General features: G+C 43.0%; 1 protein-coding gene across 1 annotated transcript; it reads right to left on the reverse strand.

The window, feature by feature from the left end:
- Positions 1-10,094: 10,094 nt before the first annotated feature.
- On the reverse strand, positions 10,095-15,179 carry LOC145408376 (BTB/POZ domain-containing protein 6-A-like). The gene is made up of 6 exons (XM_080279104.1): positions 15,116-15,179; positions 14,450-14,592; positions 13,755-13,991; positions 13,563-13,658; positions 11,642-11,778; positions 10,095-10,787 (listed from the first exon to the last, which is right to left on the reverse strand). Exons 2-6 carry the CDS (start codon positions 14,585-14,587, stop codon positions 10,112-10,114), a joined length of 1,284 nt encoding a protein of 427 aa, XP_080135230.1. The 5' UTR covers positions 14,588-14,592; positions 15,116-15,179; the 3' UTR covers positions 10,095-10,111.
- Between the last annotated feature and the right edge of the window lie 9,744 nt (positions 15,180-24,923).

Consider the following 24,923-nt stretch of genomic DNA (forward strand, 5'->3'; position numbering starts at 1 on the left):
CTTCCTCAAATTTTCTCTATTTTTGGGTCTGTAAATTTTGGTAAGGGAAGACGGTATAGGCGGATATCTTGCTATTTCTCCCGTTTCATCTCTGTCTGTTTGTCTGTCTGTTTCTCTCTCTCTCAATTTTTGGATGTCATATCAAGGGCATACGATTTCTAAGGATATATTATGTATATTTTTGGCCGTTGGAAACAATATGTATATCTGTCTGTCTGTCTCTCTCGAACAGAATCATAAGAAATAATAAGTGCTTCTGGCCTTTAGTTCCCTTTTCCATGCATAGTAAATAAATAAATAAAGAAAGAAAGCCGTGTTATGGTCGTCCAAGCTGGAGCTAGGGATTCGAAGCGCCTTTGTCCGCAAAAACAGTCCAGGCTGCGTAAAACCGAAAAATTAACCTTGCCGATCGCGATGTAAACAGAGGGGTTCACCCAAGATCATCAGCTGACGAGATAGGCAGTTTACACGTAGCCCCTTATTTGTGATGAACTGGCTCCGTACGTCGTTAATATTAGCCACCTGCACCCTAATTTTTATATATATCGTGCTAATTTAATTATATTTACAAAAACAGAGCAGCTTCTTTTCACTGAAGATGGCTCTGAATCCGATCCGTCAGCCTGGACGACAAAAACGCGGCTTAATTATTAAACTTGGCAAAGGAAATTCGCGTTTTGGTTAAATTTCTTGTCAAAAGTGGATCTTAAAATAATGTTTTGACTATGATTCCTCTATTATTTGAAAAGAAAAAAACATATGAAGCTGTATGGTTATTAAAATAATCATATTATTATTGCAATAAAAATTGTGTAATTCACCGGGTCGGTCAGGATCACTTGATGGTTTTACCCTCCCGGAAGGGAGCTGAGAGCTCATATACTCCGATCTAAGGGCAAGGCTGTGACCTTCACACACGCACACACCCGTCCCCTTGCTCCAGGGGGACAGTAACCACCCACTTCGTCAGTGAAACTTTTCGCAACCTGAGCGAGGCGCGAACTCCCGTCCACCAGTTGGCATGCGAGAACGTTACCACTGCACCAGCGAGCGGTGTGTGTGTGTGTGTGTGTGTGTGTGTGTGTGTGTTGATATATTTTGTCCAGCATATTAGTAATAAACTCGTCACTTCGGTTGGGCCAAAAATTGCCATATCTTCAATGCCGAGACGCAGCATTACGTTAGCACTAGAATATAATGCTAGTCACGAAGAAAAGCCATGGAGAGGAAATACAGCCGTACCACAGACTTTTTGCTGCGGCTGAACTACGTGAAATAATCTTCAAAAGGACGAAAATCCCGTCCAAATTAAGGTAAGACAGAGAGAAAAGAAGTCGAGTTGATTTTTCTAATAGTTACCCTTGTCATAGCTCCGTTTTCTGTAGTCTTCTTTTCCACCTTAAGCCAGACTAATATATTCAGCCGAGTGGGTCATAGGAGCCTGAGAGTGTTGATATTGGCACCTTTTTTAACCCTTTTATGGCTAGGGCAACTCTAGTGTTATTTTTTTTCAGTTAACGCCAGACGATTTTATTCAGCTGAGAGTGAGTCACATGAGCCCGAGTGTTGGTTTAAAATCTCTCTCTCTCTCTCTCTCTCATACATAGACTAATTTTCTACGTATCCTTTTAACCATGAATAATAAATCGTTTCGTAAAAAACATGAGACACACAGACAAGTACGAAAACCTTTACATAATTACCCGTCCACTGAGTCAGGCGGTTGTTTGGTTGGCATTGGGTTTGCTGTGCATCCTGTTAGAGGAAATATGCCATACCATCATCCACTCACATGATGTAGTACTAAATTCATCTCTCACCTTTGGTATTCTGGTTCGGTGTCTGCATTCCTCTCGTCAACCTTCTACTTTTTCCTGTTGTTACTTTGTTAATATTATTTCAACTTGAGATGTCTCTGCACTGAGTGACAAGCCTAATACTTTCCTGTAACACAGGAAACTATTTGCAACGCTGGGTGGTAACCATATAGCCCCCTTTACCCTGTCCCTTCCCCCCACCCGCCACACCCCAAAAAGCGGGATGAAATGGCTTACTCTGGTGCCTTTGGTAAGTGGGTGGAGGGACGCAAATGCGGCGTCCATCCAGGAGGTATATAAACCTCCCACCAACCACAAGTGAACATTGGCGCACTGTACAGGGCGTCCGTGGCTGCGTTGCAAAATAATCCAATGATTCTTACCCAGACTGATAGAAAAGTAGGAAAGATAAAAAAAAAAAAAAATCTATTATTTTCAGTACCAACCACCAAACCAATTTCATTCAGATAAACTTAAGGCCTCCCTCTACACGCTAAAGAGTTGATGGTCTGTATCTAACTACTCAGGCTCAAAAATTGTCTGTTGAGGTAGGTAAAATCGTGTGTAGCCGTCAGCAGCGCACTGGAATCTGTAAAACACTATCGGAGTACAGAATTCAACGTACATGTCACAGCCAACGAGATTAATGTACATGGTATCCAAAAATAGTAGCCTAGCGGACAAATTTTCCAAAGGCGAGTACCTGTAGGAGTTCACTAGTCACCTAAGTCGAAATACTGGTGACTTAAATAAAAAACAGTTAAAAATATAAAAAACTTTAACACCGATGCTTACTTAACTTTGCAAATATTTTAATTATCGTATAATTTACTAACATACTTACCTAAAGACCATTTTCGTAGAACATGAGAATTATGAAATTTGCGCCACCATCGAAAGAGGTAACGATTGTGGTGTGTGTAGGGGAACGAAAGTAAATCTCTCTCTCTCTCTCTCTCTCTCTCTCTCTCCAAAGCTGAATAAAATCGTCTGGAGGTAGGAACGATAGAATAAAATAATAGAATGAAAATGATACAATAAAATAATAAAATGATAGAAAAATAGAATAAGGTAATAGAATACAATCGTCTGGAGGCAGCAGCAAGATAATAATAATACACAACTCGCCTTCACAGTGGAGCGGTTAGTCCACTGAAACCGGTTGTCCAGACGGTTTTATCCAGTCCGGGAAAATCTGTACCAACGGCAAAGCTTAGATAGTGCATTCCTTAACCCCGCCTTCACTGCTATTCTCTCTTCACCTCAACCTGGCCCAGATTTTCGTCCTTGTGTAGCTTCTTTCATTAGTTCAGTGCCAGAAAAAGACAATACTACGGATCTACATCATCTCCATAGCACTTCTTCGTGACTAGTGTATTCTAATGTTAATTTGTTTCACCTCAGCGTTTAAGACGTAGAGATGGCAATTTTTGAACAAGCTAAAGTCTGCCTATCTACAGTATCTATTGCCAGACGCCTTACTCCGGTAAGAGGTGGCCACAAACAAATCGCCTTCATGTCGCCCTGTCCCCCGCCATTTCACTGCCCTCCCCACAGCTCACACCCCCTCTCTCATATACCTCCATTTCATCCTCGGCCTCCCTCTCCCTCTCCCAGCCTCCACCTCACTCATACACACTCTCCTCGTTAGCCTCTCGCTCTCCATCCTCTACACATGGACAAATTAAAGGAAAATATAGATAGATACATAGATAGATATATAGATAACGTGACTGGCATAGTGCATTCACCCAAACCTGGCAAAGATCCGTCACCCCTATCAGTTAAGTTGATGGCCAGGTGTAGTCAGATTTTTTTAATGCAAGAAAGAAGGAAACAAAGGCCAGGAGCCCGCAAATCGTTCCTTCCAAGAAAAAAAAAGCAAAAACAATATAAAAGAGAGCCAAATTCAAGATCCGTTCATTTCGATTGGAAGACTGATTTGAGTTGTAACCAAGGAGACTCGTTCCTAACTCATAAGCAAATCTCACTGAACTTCCCGCATCCACACGGTAGCATTCACAAAGGGGGAGTGGCCCGGTTGGATCAGGTGTGTGTAAACCGACTATAGAAGCAAGAGAGAGAGATATGAGAGACTGACTAGGAGAGTTTACCTGTGTGAGATGCGGGGAGGAAATGGGAATGAAGACTGAGGATGAGATGGAGGTATAGGAAGATGTATATGAAGGGAGAGGTGAGCTGGAGAGAGGACAGTGAGATGGTATAAGACGGGGTAACAAGAATCTTTCCTTCTTTCTTTCTTTCCTCTCTCTCTCTCTCTCTCTCTCTCTCTCTCTCTCTCTCTCTCTCTCTCTCTCATAGACTCCTCCTTCCACACACCCCATTAACCATTTAAAACAACACATCAAAATTTTTTTAAAAACACGAGACACATACACAGCTATGAAAACCTTTACATAATTGTAGATTGAGTTGGCACATCATGTAGTGGGCACTGGGTTTGGTCTTATCCTATTTGTGTTATTCCTAGACTTCCAAGTTTCCAATCGGCAATAATTTATTTTTGGAATTATGTAAAATGGATTGTGAGGTTGTGTTGTGTAGGTGTTGTGAGGTTGTGTTGTGTAGGTGTTGTGAGGTTGTGTTGTGTAGTGTGTAGGTGTTGTGAGGTTGTGTTGTGTAGTGTGTAGGTGTTGTGAGGTTGTGTTGTGTAGTGTGTAGGTGTTGTGAGGTTGTGTTGTGTAGTGTGTAGGTGTTGTGAGGTTGTGTTGTGTAGTATGTAGGTGTTGTGAGGTTGTGTTGTGTAGTGTGTAGGTGTTGTGAGGTTGTGTTGTGTAGTGTGTAGGTGTTGTGAGGTTGTGTTGTGTAGTGTGTAGGTGTTGTGAGGTTGTGTTGTGTGTAGGTGTTGAGGTTGTGTTGTGTAGTGTGTAGGTGTTGTGAGGTTGTGTTGTGTAGTGTGTAGGTGTTGTGAGGTTGTGTAGTGTAGTGTGTAGATGTTGTGAGGTTGTGTTGTGTAGGTGTTGTGAGGTTGTGTTGTGTAGGTGTTGTGAGGTTGTGTTGTGTAGGTGTTGTGAGGTTGTGTTGTGTAGGTGTTGTGAGGTTGTGTTGTGTAGGTGTTGTGAGGTTGTGTTGTGTAGGTGTTGTGAGGCTGTGTTGTGTAGTGTGTAGGTGTTGTGAGGTTGTGTTGTGTAGGTGTTGTGAGGTTGTGTTGTGTAGGTGTTGTGAGGCTGTGTTGTGTAGTGTGTAGGTGTTGTGAGGTTGTGTTGTGTAGGTGTTGTGAGGTTGTGTTGTGTAGTGTGTATGTGTTGTGAGGTTGTGTTGTGTAGTATGTAGGTGTTGTGAGGCTGTGTTGTGTAGTGTGTAGGTGTTGTGAGGTTGTGTTGTGTAGTGTGTAGGTGTTGTGAGGTTGTGTTGTGTAGTGTGTAGGTGTTGTGAGGCTGTGTTGTGTAGTGTGTAGGTGTTGTGAGGTTGTGTTGTGTAGGTGTTGTGAGGTTGTGTTGTGTAGTGTGTATGTGTTGTGAGGTTGTGTTGTGTAGTATGTAGGTGTTGTGAGGCTGTGTTGTGTAGTGTGTAGGTGTTGTGAGGTTGTGTTGTGTAGTGTGTAGGTGTTGTGAGGTTGTGTTGTGTAGTGTGTAGGTGTTGTGAGGCTGTGTTGTGTAGTGTGTAGGTGTTGTGAGGTTGTGTTGTGTAGTGTGTAGGTGTTGTGAGGCTGTGTTGTGTAGTGTGTAGGTGTTGTGAGGTTGTGTTGTGTAGTGTGTAGGTGTTGTGAGGTTGTGTTGTGTAGTGTGTAGATGGTGGCGATCATAATCCACTCACCTGTAGTGCTGCCTACTTCTTCCCCCACCTTTAGCATCGTATGTTGTTGTCTGCCTTCCTATCTTCTAACTTCTTTCCTGCTGTCACTTCTCTCTCTCTCTCTCTCTCTCTCTCTCTCTCTCTCTCTCTCTCTTATTATTACTTCCGATACCTCTACAGTCTGCACTGAGTGTCAAGCCCAATGGTTTCCTATAACTCAGGAAACAATGTATAAAGCTGGGTGGTAAACAAATAGCTAAGAAAATAAATGCTAGGTGACGTGGAGTTTACCCTGGTGCATCTGTTAACCATTAGCTCCCAGTGCCCCCAATATAGGACGAAACTGGGCATTTTCAAAATTTAATAAAGAAGGGAACCCCGGGGTAGGGACCTATGAGCTTCGCGGCTATGAGCCGACAGGCGGAGGGCGGTACGCCTAGCACCCTTCCAGCAAAATCCCTCAAACAGGAAATCTGGGAGCCAGTGGGTTAACTGGGGGAGACGCAAATACGGCGTCCATCCAGGAAGTAAACTACCAACCACGAGGGAACATTGGTTCACTGCATGAGACGTCCCTGCAGGGGCTGTTGCTTGCATGCAGTTGATGGGTCTGGTCGGTCATACAGTGGTCAGCGCAAGTGTGAAGCTTGGGGAAATGCAATTCTCTCTCTCTCTCTCTAGTACAAGTACATCAAAGAAATCTAATATATCAAAGAAATTCTCTCTCTCTCTCTCTCTCTCTCTCTCTCTCTCTCTCTCTCTCTCTCTTAATAGTACCATATTTCACCCTTCGGCTCCTATGACTTTCAGTTGAATGTAATCCTCCTTTAGGCAAAATAAATCGCCAGAGAATAGGCAACCAGGAGAGGGGAAATATTCGTTTTACTATTAATGCAAACAATATACATACTAAAAGGAAATAAATAATAAGTGTCCGTATGTTCATCGGTTAAGCCCCCAAACACTTATTCCTAGGCAATTTATTTTCCTTATTACACCCTACTGTTCGATTTTGTTATATAAATCCTTCCAACATCGCCACTGCATATATAAGATAAAAAGAGAAATCCAAAAATAAATCGCTACAGAAAAGGTGCTAAGGAGCCTCTTTACCCGACGAGATTACGGCCCAAGGAAATTTAAAACCCGTGGTGGCATAGTGGTTAGAACGCACCGGTCGGAGTAACGGCGGTGCAGTTTATTCATTCTTAAATCAGTCTCAAGAACTCGCACATATTTTGACTTGCTACAGAGTTTCTCTCTCTCTCTCTCTCTCTCTCTCTCTCTCTCTCTCTCTCTCTTAATGAACTTTTTAAACATTAAGATACGCCCTTACCGACTAAAGTCTCTCTCCCTCTATCTCAGCCTATTTTCCGAGTTTTTAAACATTAAGATACGTCCTAACCGACTAAAGTCTCTCTCTCTCTCTCTCTCTCTCTCTCTCTCTCTCTCTCTCTAAGGCTGAACATCTTCATTCATCAGCAAATAAAACATTGGTAACTCAAAACATTTATTATGTAAACACGTAACGAAATTGCACTGTCTGGTAACCTCTCGATGTCATCTCACCATTCAAATTTATATTTTCAAATGTTTAAGGCATTACATTTATGAATTAGCTGACTTTGTGGAACTGAGATACAGTTTGACTATGTTCTCTGTACAATAGAATTACCCACCTATAATATAAATACCGCTATGTAACAAATTAAATTAATGTGACTTTTGAAATTCTGAGTGTTGCCATATCATGAGCCTCTTCTTTCAAAGTCTTATCAAGAAGTGGTCAGTACACACTGAGTCGGCGGGGGGTATGAGCGTGCGTGTCTCTGAGGTGCTAATGTTGGCTGAAACGCTAAAACTGATACTTAACGGAGGATTATGCGACTTTAAAACTACAGCGCCACTTCGGAACTTGCGGCGAGTGCGGTGATAGTGGACATAACGAAACTGGTTGGTGGTAACAAGAAAATTAGTGATCAGTTCGACGAGAAGGATCACGCGGGAGGCTGGGTGCAAAGGTGCGTGTCGAAGAAGGTAAGCCGACCCCAAACGTTCATTTTACATTATTATTATTATTATTATGCGTGGAGGCTTAATGAAACTGGTACACAAGCGTATTGTTTTGATAAGAGCTATTCATCTTTCGATTTATTTCATTCCGTTTTTCTTTTTTGATCGTATTTTTTTTTTTTTTACGTCTTTTCCTTTTTCGATCTTATATCGATACCAACATTATCGGCTCGTGTGTGATGATGACGGTAGTTGTAGTAACATTTGGTGGTTTCTTGCCTATGTATTGGTCAACGAAATCTCCTCCTCCTCCTCCTACTCTCTCTCTCTCTAAGCGATTCACTCCGCCACTAAGATTTCACTCGTCGAAGGGAAGATCTCAGTTAACCACTACACTACGATGACCTATGATATTTTGTAATTGCGGTGGTTCGGTGGTAACGTACTCGTCTCGCGATGCGCTTACCACGAGTTCAGAATCAACTTTACCGTATATTTTAAAGTTGGTGTTGGTAGTATGTCCTCTTAAATGCTGGTCTAGGCTATGTTCGCACCCAGTTGGATTGATCGGTGGCTTACTGACACACAAACACTGACACCGTGACTTTTGCATGCATTTTTTTTCTAGTGTTACCATTCTTATTTGTACTTAGCCAGCATGGAAAACGGTTAATACAAGCTGTTACTCACCCACTTAAGGTCCGGAAGAGAGAGAGAGAGGTTTTATTTAGCAAGAGATTTTGTTTTTTTTAATCAGTAAATTAGGAGTTACAACCTTCATTTACTTTATCAGAACGAAAGGGCTTTAAGTTGAACAAAAATATCTGAAAATAAGAATGAATGAAAAGAAATCACTGGGTTCAATGGGTTAGGCAAGGTTTTAGGACATTATTTTGTTTGGTTTTGATTAGTGCTTATTCCATTTTCATTATTTTTTATTGTGTTTAGACTGTAGTTGTGTGGCTTAGTGTATTTTGTTTATTAGGGGATTTATATTGATTTATTTTTTTATTGATTGCTGTCTTATTGGTTATTCAATTTTTGTTCATTGTTATGCTTATTTATCGTTTTTTTATTTTGTTTATTGATTGTTATGCTAATCGGTTATTTATTTTTTATTGTTATGCTTATGAATTGGTTATTGTTTTTTTTAGGCTTATTTATTGGTTATTTTTTAATTGTTAATTGTTATGCCTATTGGTAGTGTCCTTTAGATAATTAGTAAGATCTCATTGGGTAACCACTAAAAGCTGTCATTACTTGAGTACCCGGATATATCTAGGTATTAACACTCCCAGGCTTCTTTTACACACTCTTAGCTGAATAAAATCGTCTGGCGTTAGCTGAAATACTATACTCTTTTTTTATTTTTGTATTTTTTAAGTCGAAGCGAAGATGCGCTTGACAGGTTGGTGATGATTGGCCCTATTACTTCATAATCTCTACTCATTAGCATTATTAATTGACATCATATATCTGAGGGGGAAATTTGGGTTAGTAAATGTTATTCGGACATGTTGCATTCAGCCAGGCATCATCAGCCTGTCAAGTGCATTTTCTTCCCGGTTAAAAAAAAAAAAAAATGAATACAGAGTTGAACCGACCAGACGAGGATTAACACTCTCAGGCTCCAAAGACGTAGCTCAGTTGAATGAAATCGTTTGACAGGCAGATAAAAATGTTAACAAGACTTTTCACCTCTCTCTCTCTCTCTCTCTCATATTCAGTTAGGGGAATTAAACATCAGAACAAAGGGGTGGTGATACAGTCCTCAAGAGTGTGAAAATTTAATAAAGTTATTCCTTAAACAACGCAACAGAACCAGTTTTCTTTGATAAAAAACTTTCCCGAAATATTAACTAATCAGATTTGCTATTCTGTCAGTGATCCCAAAAAATGTTTCTTCAAGTAAAAACTTCATATGCTGTATATCGGCATAATGCGATGTTTTTCATTTTTCAACAGCTGTTTGCACATTTGTTTTATCAGTGACGCTTATTAAAATGGTTACGGATACTAGCTTAGAAAATACTGTTAATGAGTTTGTTGGAAGTAGGCTATGTTTAAAACTTGAATTAAATAATGGAATTGAATAATGTATGAAAAACAGCATGGGAAAATTAATCAATAATCTTCATTTTATTAGGGTTAAGTAAATAAAAAAAATAGACATGAACTCATGGTACTGCTTCAGTTATCAGTTCATTTCGAGATGTCTGGACACATTAGGCTGCACTCAAGAGAGTAGTCATAGGTAGAAGGAAATACAGAGGAAGACCAGATGCATAGGCTACATAAAGGACTGGCATCTGAATGTGCATATGATTACGTTACTGACAAGAATATGGGTTCTAATTTGTACATGGAATAACTAAAGTGTGTAATTATGTATGTGGACTGTAACTGTATCAAGAATATGGGTGTAGAAGTGCGTGCAGTGAGAGTTCTTAGGTGTGAATTAAAGTGAACGGAGTATAGTTTAAAGATGACAAGGTTACACCGCGCTAAAATGACCAGAGTATAGTTCAGTTAAAGGCCCAGAAGTGTAGAATGAGAGAGCCAGAGCGACCCTCCGTGTACGCCATCCTTCCACTGAGTCTCACCTCGTCTTCAGTGGCAAGGAAGTCCCCCAGATCCCCCCGTGGCCAGTGCCCCTCCATGGCCACCGTCACGCTGTACACATCCCCTGAGATGGCCACGGGGGCACTGAACTCCGCCAGGGGGCCATCCGTAGAAGTACTCCCTATTAGATTACCCTGACTGTCTTTAATGCTAACCAGAGCGCTGCCAGTGCTAGGGTTGAGCGCTTTACACTCGATCTTGCCAACCTGTAGCGTCCCTGCCGACTTCAAATTGGTCACCAGCAGCTGTTCCTGGTTGCCGTGGACGAATATGCTCCCCCTCGCGTGCTTCTTGGTCTTTGGGAAGTTGTGTGTGGTGGCCAAGACGATTTTCCTCAAAAGCTGGGCATCGTAGCTCAGTCTGGCCTCCCGTACCAGGTTGCACAGTGGTGGTAGCGGTATGTCCTTCACTGCTTTGATGTTCATGAGGATCGAACTTGCCTCCAACAGCGTGAGCACACCTGAGGGCATCACGTGCTCCACAAACTCGTCCGTGCTCATGGATAGGAAGCGAACCATAGGCAGGAAGTCCAGGATGACCTCACGTAGCTCCTTATCCACCATACCTTGAGCTTCACCCCTAGATACAGAGAGAGCAATACAGGTCAGCAGAACAGTCCAAGCTTCAGTATACTAGTCTGACTTATTTGAACGTAATCTTTATTACCTTATAACTAACTAATAATCGGGATAACTCGAGGACTTTATGACAGCGAACAACCAACGATTTTACTCAGTTGAGGTTACAGTAGCGTGAGATGAATATCATTAATCCTCTCACGACTTGGGTAACTGGCATTGTATTTAACTAAAACCAGATGATTATTTTTAGCTGAGAGAGAGAGAGAGAGAGAGAGAGAGAGAGAGAGAGAGAGAGAGAGAGTCACAGGAGGCTTGGAGTACTGAACTACTTTTCCATAAAGTTTTCCGTTCCTGAACTTAATTACAAGCTGGTAAAACAGAGCAAAAATCTGGACGTGAGTGGCAGAACCCCTGGTGGGAGGCCTTCCCCCCAAGAGAGAGAGGGAGGGAGGGGGATCAGAAAAGGGGCTTCAAGGTCCTGGGGCGTGATGGAGATGCTGCAGGAGACGGTACTTTCGTAGACAAGCCCGGACTGTGTAAGCATACAGCATTGCTGTTCAAAACGTGTGTGTGTGTGTGTGTGTGTGTGTGTGTGTGTGTGTGTGTGTGTGTGTGTGTGTGTAAAAACAAATGTTCGAAATGTGCAGAATCATCGCCAACAGGGAAAGAGCTCAGATCAGAATCATTCACTTAGAGAAGTAAATAAATGTTTATGATATCGGGCTAACTCGCTTCATTCAGTAAAGTAAATTTCGAACAGTTTGAGGGCAAATTAGGTACCGATTCTTACGATGACCTTTAAAGACACAAACTAATGCTCAGTATCCCGGTGACCCCATCATAGCCTCTTACCAGGTGACTATGGCGTTGAATAGCGTGACCTCTGATGCGATGTGGAGGGGGTGGGTGAGCAGGTGGGTCAGGGCTGGGCGGGTGAGTCGGCCTAGATGGGGAGAGGTCAGCACGGCACGGGGCGAATGACCCACTACCTGACTCATAAAGGTGGGAGAGTCAGTTAATTAGTACCTGCCTTGTATACAGGTAGGAGAGAAAATTAATAGCGTACAGGTAGCACAGTATACCTGACTCATACAGGTGGGAGTCCCTTCATTAGCATCTGACTCGTATACAGGTAGGAGAGTAATTTAACAGCATACAGGTAGTACAGTATACCTGACTCATACAGGTGAGAGTTAGTTAATTAATACCTGACTCGTGTACAGGTAGGAGACAAAATTAATATCATACAGGCAGCACAGATTTACTACCTAACTCATACAGGTGGGAGAATCAGTTCACTAGTGCCTGAATCGTATACAGGTAAGAGAGAAATTTATTTACAGGTAGCACAGTATAAGTGTACCTGACTCGTATAGGCGGGAGAGTTAGTTAATTTTGCATCTGACTCATACAGGTGACGTAAGAGTAAATTAATAGCATACAGATAGTACAGTATCTGGGACTCATACAGGTAGGAGAGTCGGTTAATTAATACCCGACTCGTAGGAGAGAAAATTAGAATACAGGTAGCTAGGACAATCACTTAGCATTTGACTCATGCCTAGGTAGTGGAGGATATTAACTGTTGACTCACACAGGTAGGGGAAATGAGTAAATAGCACCTGACTCACATAGGTAAGGGAGATTTGATTAGCACCTGACTGGGGCACAGGTAGAAAAGTATATTGATGCAGAGCCCAAGCAGTGTCTGTTCCTGCCACTGAGCTGCGTGAAATAAGCGGCAAAAGGACGAAAATCTGGCCAAGTTAGAGTAAAATAAGTAAAGTACCGTAATTGAGTTTGTTTTCAAGTTTGGGGTAAGCATGATTTCGTGTTTCTCTCTCTGTCTGTCTCTGTCCGTCTGTCTGTCTGTCTGTCTGTCTCATTAATTTTCATTCACCTATCTATTACATACATTGGCACACACACACACACACACACACACACACACACACACACACACACACACACACACACACACACACACACACACCGCTCGTTGGTGCAGTGGTAACGTTCTCGCTTGCCATCTGGTAGACGGGAGTTCGCGCTTCGCTCAGGTTGCGAAAAGTTTCACTGACGAAGTGGGTGGTTACTGTCCCCCTTGAGCAAGGGGACGGGTGTGTGCGTTTGTGAAGGTCACAGCCTTGCCCTTAGATCGGACTATATGAGCTCTCAGCTCCCTTCTGGGAGGGTAAAAGCTGACGATCACGACCATCAAGTGATCCTGACCGACCCGGTGAATTACACACACACACACACACACACACACACACACACACACACATCGACCTACCCACGTATTGCACACACAAACATTGACGTACCCACATACACACATCGACCTACTCACACACACATACACCCATCGAAATGCCCACTAACTCATACACACATCGACCGACCCACTTACACATACACATCGATCTACCCTCTAACTCATACCCACATAATTTTTCCACCTCCCCCCATCAAACAAACATACCTGAGCTCATCTGCTAACTAGAAACATATACTGTATACTCAAGCCGACACAAATGCACATGGAGTAAAACGAACACTGACACAAATGCAAGATCCACACGACAAGAACATACACAAACACCTAAGATCTACAGCACACACACACACACACACACACACACACACACACACACACACACACACACACAAGCACACAAAAGATCCACACGGCGTAAGCACACACACACACACACACACACACACACACACACACACACACACACACACACACACACACACACACACTCACCTGAGCACACCGGTGTAGTAGCATGGAGTCCTCAAGTAGTACAGCCGTGTCGTACATCTCCGGCAGGTTGGTGGCGGTGAGTTGAGAGCGTAGGTACTGGAGGCAAAGGGGTGGGAGTGAGTTGTAGCCTATATGTGTACTGTACAATGTTTTATTCTTTCTCTCTACCCGGTACTCGTATGTATATCTTACCCCGGAACACAGTATAATTAGGGGCTCCATCTGATACTTGGACGCCAAATGATACACCTGCACACATCGCCTCACATCCACAAAACTGCAGCTTCCCTTGTACATATAATCCAATAGCCAGTTGAAGGCTTCCGGAGGGTCCCCTTGGAGTGAAACCTCGGGGCCCGGCTCAGCGAGGGGGCCGTATAACATGGCCTCGAATACTGGTGAACTCATGGCCAGGACGAGTCGGTGGGCCTGGAGGGTTGGGAGAGAGGGGTTAGTTTCGTATCGACTGCACGGGGTTTGTTATGGTAGAGGATGTGTTTGTTTTATCTCAGGCGTCACTCATTCAATTTTCTATAATAAGGGTGATGATGATGATGATGACTTACAATATAAATCGTAATAGCGGTAGTGGCGGTGGTGACGATTTTGATGATGATGATGGTTTTAATTATGATACTGTAGTGAAAATGATGGTAGACTAATGATGATGATAATAATTATACTGGTGATAATGATATATTACACCGAAGACGATGATACACTATACCTAAGAAACGATAATGAAGAGGCAAATAATGTGGTGATGGTAATGATGATGCTGATGATGAAGAGAAGCAGGTGATGATGACGGGATTTAAGATGATGAGAATGAAGATGATGATGGTGATACCGATGATTATGATGATGATGGTGGTGGTGATACGCACCTTGAGGCTGTGATGGTGTCCGGGGAAGGTGATGGTGAGGTCAGCCAGGCGTGGTGAGAGGAGTAAGGATCCCAGCCGCTGATTTGGGTTAGTGAACTGACTTTGCCATGCTGTCTTGCTGCCCTTCTCCGTTGACATCCTTACTGAAAAGAATGTGGAGAATAAGAACACTACACTACACTACGAATACACTACACTACACTACACTATATTACACCACGCCAGACCACACCACACCACACCACACCACGAATCAGACGTATTACACCACACCACACTACACCACCAATCAAACGTATTACACCACGCCATACCACCAGTCAGACGTATTGCACCACACCACCAATCAGACTTATTGCATCACACACCCCACCACACCAATCAGGCGTATTACACCACACCACACCACACCACCAATCAGACGTATTACACCACACCACACCACACCACCAATCAGACGTATTACACCACACCACACCACCAATCAGACGTATTACACCACACACCCCACCACCCCACAACTCATAGCGTAAAAGGGTCACCGATAAATAAAGCACAACACAGCCACAGTAATCAATATATCGATCAAATCTGTGAGGGTGTGGTGGTGGGTGGGTTTTTCCGGGCTGGGTTGGAAAAGTAACTCCCTCATTGTACTCCTTTCACCTTAACTTGGCCCAGATTTCTGTCCTTTTCCGGTTTATTTCTCGTCCCTTTTGCGCCTTATTTTTCGTCCTTAGCGCCTAATTTTTCGTCTCGCAGCTTATTTCTCGTCGTTTTCCAGCTTATTTCTCGTCCTTTTCCAGCTTAGTTCTCGTCCTTTTTCCAGCTTATTTTTCGTCCTTTTCCAGCTTATTTCTCATCCTTTTCCAGCTAATTTTTCGTCCTTTTCCAGCTAATTTTTCGTCCTTTTGTATTATACTTCTTGTTCTTTTGCCGCTTATTTCTCGTCCTTTTGCAGCTTATTTCACATCCTTTTGCAGCTTATTTCTCATCCTTGTGCAGCGTATTTTTTCGTCCTTTTGCAGCGTATTTTTTGTCCTTTAGCATCTTATTTCACGTGCCGTAGCTCGCAGTGCTCTTTTCACCTAACTTGGCCCATATTTTTTTTTTTTTTGCCTTATTTCACGTAGCTCAGTGGCAGAAAAAGACATTGCAACAGCTCTGTATCCTTTCCATAGCACTTTCACGTGACTAGCATCGTATTCTAGCGTTAATCTATTGTCACAACATGGTAGGCTGTTCAAGATGGTGAGATGGCAGTTTTAGGGCAAGTTATCGTAAAACAAGTATAATGTCCATAGCACTGCTTCGTGACTAGCATATTCCAGTGTTACTCCATTGTCGTATCTCGGGATTCAAGATGGGGAGAGAGCAATTTTAGGCCAAGTTTAAATAAAACGAGCATAACATCCATCGCACTTCTTCGTGACTAGCATTGTATTGTAGTGTTAATCTATTGTCGCAACTCGGCTTTCAGGATGGAGAGATAGCAGTTTTAGGCCAAGTTAGCGTAAATGGAATATAGCAAGTCGCCATTCAGTGCTCTAGCATCCGACATGTATATACTATTTAGAAGATGTATTTGTGAGTTTTCTTTTAGTTGTGGTAAGGACTGTTTGCCATTTACTGTATTTTATCTTCACTCATACAGAAGCCAAGCACTTTAAAATCACACTTTCTTGGGCTAAAGTTACATATATTTTAGCTTTTCTTGTCATTGTTTCTGACACCACGAAGCATTTTACAGCCAACTCTCTGTACCTTAAGCTGCGTATATAATTGACTTTCTTTAATACCTTGATTCGTACAGCTTCCAAAACTGTTCACTAGCACACTTTTTTGAGTTTAAATGTTATTTCAGATTGCCTTTTTTTTTTTTTTTTAATCTTCGTTCATACTACCAAACACTTTACAATCAAACTTTCAATAGCTTAAGTTTCTTGCAAGATTGCCCTTTTTCATGTTTTTTTTTTTTTTTTTTTTTAATCGACTCAGCTTTCTTGAACTGTGATTTGTTTTCTTTGTTATCATTCAGCCAACTATCACTTCCCGTTGTTGACTTTCACTTTTAAACATCGTTGTAAAATAAACACACACACACACACACACACACACACACACACACACACACACACACACACACACACACACACACACACACACACACACACACACACACACACACACCACTGCTAATCTCACCACCAATACACCCACACACTCACCAACACCGTCCACTGTCAACTGCGTGAGGGTGCGTTTGGGGACTCACACACACACACCCCTATCCACCTGTGACTCACCTGTGTTTACGTGAGTCACCATCACGCGTCACCACTCACGCGCCGTATCCAGATTTATGGACTTGTGCCGTATGCTCGTTCAGGTACTCTCTGGCTCATGTGTGTGCCCCATTGTAAGTTGTGTGCAATTGCGGCCAGGTGTACTTATCCTCCCTCCTCCGGCCAACCTGTGAATGTGGCAGCTCCCTAGAGTCCCTAGTCGTGGTCACCAGTTGCCTGCTATATATTTCTCTCTATTATAGCCCTTAAACTCAAGACTAACATGTAAAACTGAAGTAATATTAATAGACGAGATCATGCTGAAAACGTGATTATATGGAAAAAAAAATAATGCAGTGTTTCGCATAATTACAGTCGGAAAACGAACAGACATAAGATTAAATTTAGCTCCCCTCTCCGGTTTCCTCTAGATTTGAACCTTTCGGACAGGCCTAGTGAACCGAGTCAAAGGGTTCATTTCTTACCATTAGCGGAAGGGAGAGTGGATGGTGGAGTGCTAGTGATTATTGAAGAAATAGAGGGTAAGGGTAATGCAGAGGGTAAAGCATTGTATTACTCGATCCTTTATCACACCCACCCACCCACACACACATCCACCCACCCAAACACACACCTACACCCACCCACACATACACACACCTACACCCACCCACCCACCCATCCACACACACACACACACACACACACACACCTCAATACGATTATTTTCCCTGTCTCCCCATGGAAATTGCTTTGATTCGTAATGCAGTGATATTTTACGTAAGAACTTCTGTAGGTCGGATGTTGATGTAAGAAGAAGTGGAGGTGTTTTAGATACAAATCAAAGCATATGGCGTATGAAACTAACTTTGCCTCATTGTTCCACGAGGGATATCCATTTAAAGAGTGAAATAATCAGAAGTTTGTCACACTCGTCTGGTGTTAGCCGGAGCAAAAACTCATACTTCAGACCATACACTAGTTATGCAGGCTTGTTAATCTTGGATAGGCATGGGTTTCCCTCTTTGTGACAAAATCATCTGGTGATAGCCTGAACAAATCTCATTTTTTATGCCGGGTGATAATTACTCCTGAAATGAGTAAATTTCTCTTTCGTTAGCCAAAGTATAATTCATTTAATTGTCCGGCAAACAAATTCCTCATAACGAGTAAAATCATACAGCGGTAGCATTAATCTCTTTTCCTTTATAGGATGCTGTTGTCTGGTGTTAGACAAAGCATGCAGACCCTTAAAGCTTCCATAGCTGAAGACTACTTCACCTGTTTCACAACGATGAGTCCTGTATATTTCATTCTTGCACGTCTGCATAATGTTATTAAGCTTACAGGAAACTTTTAATAATTGTCAGAGTTACTGAATGCTGTATTTAAGTCCCGCAGTTTAAAATGTCTGTTCCAAGCAGCCAGATTTTGCATAATGATTGATAGTAAGAATAAAATGGAATATTTTACCTTCCAGTAGCTAGAACATAATCAACGACTAACCCTTTCTTTGGCTACGAGTTTCCTGGATATTGTCTGGAGTAAGGCAGGGTGACTAGTAATAAAATCTGAACACTCATTTGATGAAGGATAAAGATATTAAATGAATAAAGTTTATTTAGATTTCTGTCGAGCGTGAAATCCTCCCCCCCCCAATGTTGAAAGTTCGGTGGGGATATTGTATCGTTGTGTGTGTGTGTGTGTGTGTGTGTGTGTGTTATAGCTTACTTTCGATCCGATTATAACCAGATTTGATGAAATGGTTGAGAATCAGGCAGGTGGTTGTCACATGATTCTCCAAAACAATTGATCCGATTATGACCAGACGCGGTGGGAGGATTGAAGGTAAATTTAGATGGATATTGAAAATAAAAGAAGGTACCGAGTTAATATTTATAATTTTTATGGGACAGTATTGTCAACAGTATACCGGTATATATTTTTTCAATGTTCTGCGAGTCTCACTAAAATTATTTAAGAAGATACAGTCGCCCAAAGAAATGATGGCAGCGTATCCAAAAGTTTTCATTCAGCAGTAATGCACATACAGTACAGAGTGACCGAAGCAATCTGAAACTCTGCCATCACTTTTTGGGGTAACTGTACAAATATCACAAACATTATCTTATACTCGTATATCATACTTGTGCAATATTACAATCAGTATCTTAGGCAGCATGTTAGAGTGTATAATAAATAATATCTTGAGCAAATTCTCATGTAGTATCACACCATGTTTTTTGCAGTATTTTAAACAATATCTTATGCAGAATATCTAGCTGTGTGTTACAGAATATGCTAATAAATATCACAGAGTATCACAGGGAATATGAAAAGTATATCATCACCATCATCAGCATAATAATAATAGTACGGTAGTAGTAGTGATACTAGTAATAATGATAATACTAATCATCATCATCATCATCTTTATCATCATCACCACCACCACTACCCCTTTGAATTCGATGACTTAAGCTCTTGATTCCCATATTTTAATCCCTCATTCTTGCCACCTCCAGACGATTTTATGCAGCTTAGGGCAGAGCTCTCGTAGTGAAGGGGTTAAGGAAGGCTGTATCAAACCCCTACAGGTCGAAAAAGCCTTCCTTGAGCTTTTGATGGGGCTTAGGCTCGCTAGTCTTGCCAATTCCTGAAGCTGCTCCTGTTAAGTTAGATCAGCTTAGGTTAGGTTAGGTTAGGTTAAGTTAGATTGGGTCAGGTTATGATAGATGAGGTTAGGTCAGGTTAGGTTAAGTTAAATTAGGTCAGGTTATGTTCGATTAGGTTAGGTTAGGTTTGGCTTCGTTTTAGTTTGGCAGTACTAGGGTAGATTAGGTCAGGATAGGTAAGACTTGGATTAAATCAGGTTGGACTGGGTTAGGATAGGTTTGTATATACTAGGACAGTCTAGGGTAGCTAAATCAGTCTTTGGTTAGGTTACAGTATGTTAGATCAGAGGAGATGATACTAGGATGGACTAAGTTGATCAGTCTAAATTAGATTATGCTAGAATAGGTTAGAGTAGGAAAATTAACCTGTTAGTTTAGGTTGGACTAATTTAGGTTAGTTTATATTGTTAGATGAGAGAGAGAGAGAGAGAGAGAGAGAGCGCTTCTGTCAACAACTTTACCCCAATACGTTGTGTTTGTGTGTGTGTGTGTGTGTGTGTGAGAGAGAGAGAGAGAGAGAGAGAGAGAGACCCACCAGATCAACCGAACCCCCAGTACTCTTAGTGCGAGGGCTTGCAATTGACTTCTCTCGTCCTTGCTGCCGCCATTCTCCTCGGGAATCCAAATGGCTGCCTTAACTTTGACATCCTCTCGTCCCAGTGAATCCAAAACCTTCCGCCAGCCACCTGAATCCAACTGGCCTTGTGGGAAATGGATACTGTGATATCTGAAAGGAGGGATTGGTTAATAACAGCAGGCCATAAAAAAAAAAAGTGGAAATTAACATGAAACAGCAAGCCATAGAAAAAGATGTGGAAATAAACGTGAAACAGCAAGCCATAGAAAAAGATGTGGAAATGAATGTGAAACAGGAAGACATAGAAAAATATATAAAATTAAAGGATGAAGAGAAAAAGATGTGGAAATAAACGTGAAACAGCAAGACATAGAAAAAGATGTAGATATTAAGCCTGAAACAAGCCATGGTAAAATACCGTTATATTGAAAGAAACATGAAGCAGCAATCCACAGAAAATATATTGAAAGAAACATGAAGCAGCAATCCACAGAAAATATATTGAAAGAAACATGAAGTAGCAAGCCACAGAAAAATATATAGAATTAAAAGATGAAGCAGCGAGCCATAGCAAAATATGTAAAATTAAAAGATGAAGCAGCAAACAATAGAAAAATAAAAAATAAAGTGTGAAGCAGCAAGCCATAGAAAAGGATATAAAGTTGAAGGATGAGACACAGGGACGGACTTACCCACTCTTACATGGACAGAGAGCTTGGGCCGTTTTAGCAGCTTCTTCCTCGCCTCCTTCTGCAGCGTCCGGGATATAAAGCACGACCCCTTGACTGTAACTGCCTGCCCGTATATCCGGTAGGCGGTGGCGGAGGTAGGACCTACTGACGGCGGAGGTGACGTGAATGCCTAGAGGGAGACAGGAAATAGACTGAACACAAGATGCAGAATACGAGAAATGGCAAATGCAAGAAAGAACACACAAACCACTGAGCTAGTGAGAGAGAGAGAGAGAGAGAGAGAGAGAGGGAGAGAGAGAGAGAGAGGGAGAGAGAGAGAGAGAGAGAGAGAGAGAGAGAGAGAGAGAGAGAGAGAGAGAGAAAGTAAAGGTAAAGGTGGGGACCGACGCCTTGCGGCGCTTAGCCTCAGTGCTCATCTCCGTAACTTGGGCCATTGAACCTGTGGCAGATTTTTTTTACGGTACCCAATATCTATCAAGGGATGCAAGGCCACTGCATCATCCAGGTTACGGTACCACAGTTACCTTCCCTAGGTATTACCCAGGGTACCGATACTCATTTTACTTACCAGCCCATTAAGGGTGAATGAACACTTGAGTGACACCAGCTGCCCGCACCAGGATTCGAACCCAGGCACTTACGGGCCGGCAGCTTTGCAATCGGCGACGATGATTGCTGAGCCACCGCGGCTGAACAGAAAGATAGGAGAGAAAAGGACAAAAGGAGAAACTTAAAAAAAAGACTCACAAAGGGAGCCCAGGTTAGGGAGTTCATGGAGAGCAGGAATAAGGCTGACTTGATCGTTGGAACAGATTGCCAGTCTAAGTTTGGTGATATTCTTTGGTAATGCCCAGGCCAGGGATGGAGTCAGGCACCCATAAAACACTTGTAGGCCCACACCGCATCTGTCAGGGTTAGGTTAGGTTAGGTTGGGTTAGGGTAGGGTTGGGTAAGTTGAGTTAGGTTGTATTGGGCTAGGTTAGCTTAGATTAGGTTGGGTTAGGGTAGGGTTGGGTAGGTTATGTTAGGTTGTATAGGACTAGGTTTGGTTAGATTGGGTTAGGGTAGGTAGGTAGGTTGAATTAATTTTTGTGGGTGTAGGTGAAGTTGTGTGAGATTCGGTTAGATTGGATTCGGGTAGGTTGTTTGGGGTTAGATTCGATTAGGTTGGGTTAGGGTAGGCTGAGGTAGGTTATTTGGGTTTAAGTTAGGATGGGTTGGGTTAAAATAGGTTAGGTCAGACTGGATGTATGGGATATGGTTAGGTTAGACTGCGTTAGGATAGGTTAGATTAGATTGGGCTTGATTAAGTGTGACTGGAGTAGGTTTTATTTGGATATTGTGGGAAATGGCAGGATAGATTAGATCAAGTATGATGAGGAGACACTGTACTATAGCTGTTAAGAAAGATGGGTGTTTGTATAACCTGAGGACTGAGACGGGCTCAGTACTACAAATATTTTGTGTGCTGTGCTGGTATGGTTCATTAAGTTAGAATAGGTTAGCTACTGGTAGTAGTTGAAACCTCAGAGTCATCTGAACGTTAACCTAGTGAACTGAAGGCTGAACTTGCCCTTCTTTGGCAGTCTGTCATCCTTCGGTTGGCGGATAGGTTAGGGAGGGAAATGATGGTCTTTTGTATAATCGGGTATTTAAGCCGTTCAGTTATATTAACGCCACCACCTGAAGGGGTTCCTCTCCAGCATCATAAGGTTTTACAAAAAGATATTGTACGGTACCTGGTACTTGACAAGTTGAGAAATATGGGTGTTTGTAATACCTGCCGTCTGAGATGGGCTTCTCACTACTCTCAAACACCTGGCGAAGGAGAGGTTCCATATCTGGGGGTGTCAGGTGGGGATGGTAGAAGTGCTGCCACAGTCCTACCAGCCTGCAGTGGTGGGTAGTGAGGGCAGGCCAGAGGTCCTCAAGGCCTGTTGGGTCACCTGTGAGTTCTACTATGACCTGTGTGCGTGGGAGGAGGGGCAACAAATGGACGTATGCTCGGGCGTGGATGTCTGTCACCCACAGTCGCACCTGCTGACCCTTAGGGAAGTAGTTGGCAACAGCTGTGAGGACGGTGTTGGCGACCTTGGTGTCCACCAGGACGTCCATCCACCGATGCTGGTCGGTCACCCCTGCTGCTGCCAACAGGTCCACAGCTTCCCGCACCACCATCTCCGTCTGGGGTTGCTGGGGTGGTAGGTGTAGGTACAGCAGCCCCAGCACCTGTTGCAGCAGGTTTTGAAACTTGGCCTCTATTTCTACCCCCATTTTGGTGAAGAGCGATGAGATGCTTGACCCCATCTGAGACCTAATTGTTTCCACGATGTGTAGCGCAGCAAGGTGTTCCTGCATTCCCTTGTGTGGCGCCGAGTACTGCTCCAGCACTCCCTGTGGCGTCCAGGTGTGCACCATGGTGAGGAGGGCTGAAAGCACCTCTTGATGCGGCAGCCCTCGTGCTTCACATCCGTCTCTGAGCTGCTTCACTGCCTGGGCACTGAGGAACAGCTGATCGTGGGCGAGGGCCTCAAACATGGTGAGGCACAGTACCTCATACACCAGTGTCTTCAACTGAGTGGTGTAGGTGTTAATACCTCGATCAGTTAGTCGTGCCATCAGCTTCTGTAGCCCCAGCTGGTGTGCCCAGTAGTATAGGCTGGTTTGAGTGTTGCCTTCATGAACACTGTCAGGGTCATGGATGCACTGCCATGCCATGAATACAAGGTTCAGTGGCAATCTGAAGTGTTCCCTGTCGCACATTGACCCAACTCTCTCCATCAAATTGTTTATGTTGGCGTTTGGCCTGAATTCATAGAGATAACGCCGGACAAATTCCGACCTTTCTTTCTTTGGTACACCTGTGAGCTCTTTGTTTATTATTTTGTACCCTTGAATGTTCCTTTTAAACTCAGTGACACACTCTGGCCTTGAAGTGCAGAGGAGCATACTGGTTGGGCTGTCACTTAGCTCATCAATAAGGGTCTTTATAAGTTTACGTGAGCAGTTGTTTTGTTCATCCAGTCCATCAATTAGCAACAAGAGACGACACGTCTTGATGATGGGCAGTGTCAGGCTACCATACTTGAGGTAGAAGTCCGGCAGCATTTCCCTAAGCAAATCAGAGATGGAGCTGAGGTGAGATTGTCTGCACAGAACCCTCAGCAGTAGGTCATACTGATCTAGGTTCTTGATGGTGTGGGTGCCGTTCAACCACTCCTGCGCTAACAGCATCAACAGGCTGGACTTCCCACTTCCTGCCAGTCCCTGCAAGATCAGTATTTGTGGCTGTGATGTTATTTTGGCGGTCGTTGTCAGAAGTTCCGTGTAATCTGTCTCTTTCCCGGGTTCTTTTGTATTAGGCTTAGTCAGTGTGATACTTGTGAAGACCTTTTGTACATCCAGCCTTAGTCCTGTGTCGGTCACAAAATGCAGTGGGTCAAAATACTTTGAATTTTCCATGGCTTTCTTGAGCATTGACTTGCTATTGTTAACCAGGTCCATCTTGATGCTGTCACCATTAATTCTCAGCAGGTCCTCAGCACCGAGGACCTCCAGAAATATATCGTCAAGTCCATTGTTCATTTTTTCCATCACAGCTTTTATTTCTGCATCAGTCCGTGCAAACCTGTCCTTGGCGGCGATCAGGGTATCAGTCAAACTCTTCCTCAGCTTCATCACGTTGTTGGCAAACTCCACATCACTAAGGCTCAGCTTCCCGTGGAAACCTTCGTTCCTTATTTTTTTGATGTCTAGGATGTGACCCTCCAGCACTTCACTTGGGTCCGGCCATCCGGGGTCAAATTTGCAGACGATTAGGATGCACTTACACAGGAGAGACACATCGAAGTCCTCATATCCGGGACAGTTGCGGCGGATTTTCTCCTTCTGGGTTCCGTCAAAATCCCGTTCTTTCCTGGGAACCTGGAGGGTTTTGAAGTAGTCGTTGATGTTTTGCTGAGGAGGCTTGTTGGGAGTTGCCCATTTTAGGAGGGTGAGCAGAACATCCCCAGCGACGTTCACGACCATGTCTATGTGGCGCTGGGCGTTGTGTTTCTCCCTGCCTGACGGTGCCATGTTGGGGGGAGCTGCCTCACTTTTCCTTTTTCCCTCGGGTAGTGTGTTGGGAACGGTGGTGGATGAATGGAAGCGTCTGCTGTACTGTGCTGGTTATTGCAAGTATTCCTACCTCGTTTGATTGGAGAAATTAGTGCATGAAGGTAACCGTCTTCTGTACTATGCTGT

The sequence above is a fragment of the Coenobita brevimanus genome, chromosome 77 (assembly GCF_032717465.1).
Source record: "Coenobita brevimanus isolate Jiangsu-jjx chromosome 77, ASM3271746v2, whole genome shotgun sequence".
In the NCBI taxonomy this organism is placed as follows: Eukaryota; Metazoa; Arthropoda; class Malacostraca; order Decapoda; family Coenobitidae; genus Coenobita; species Coenobita brevimanus.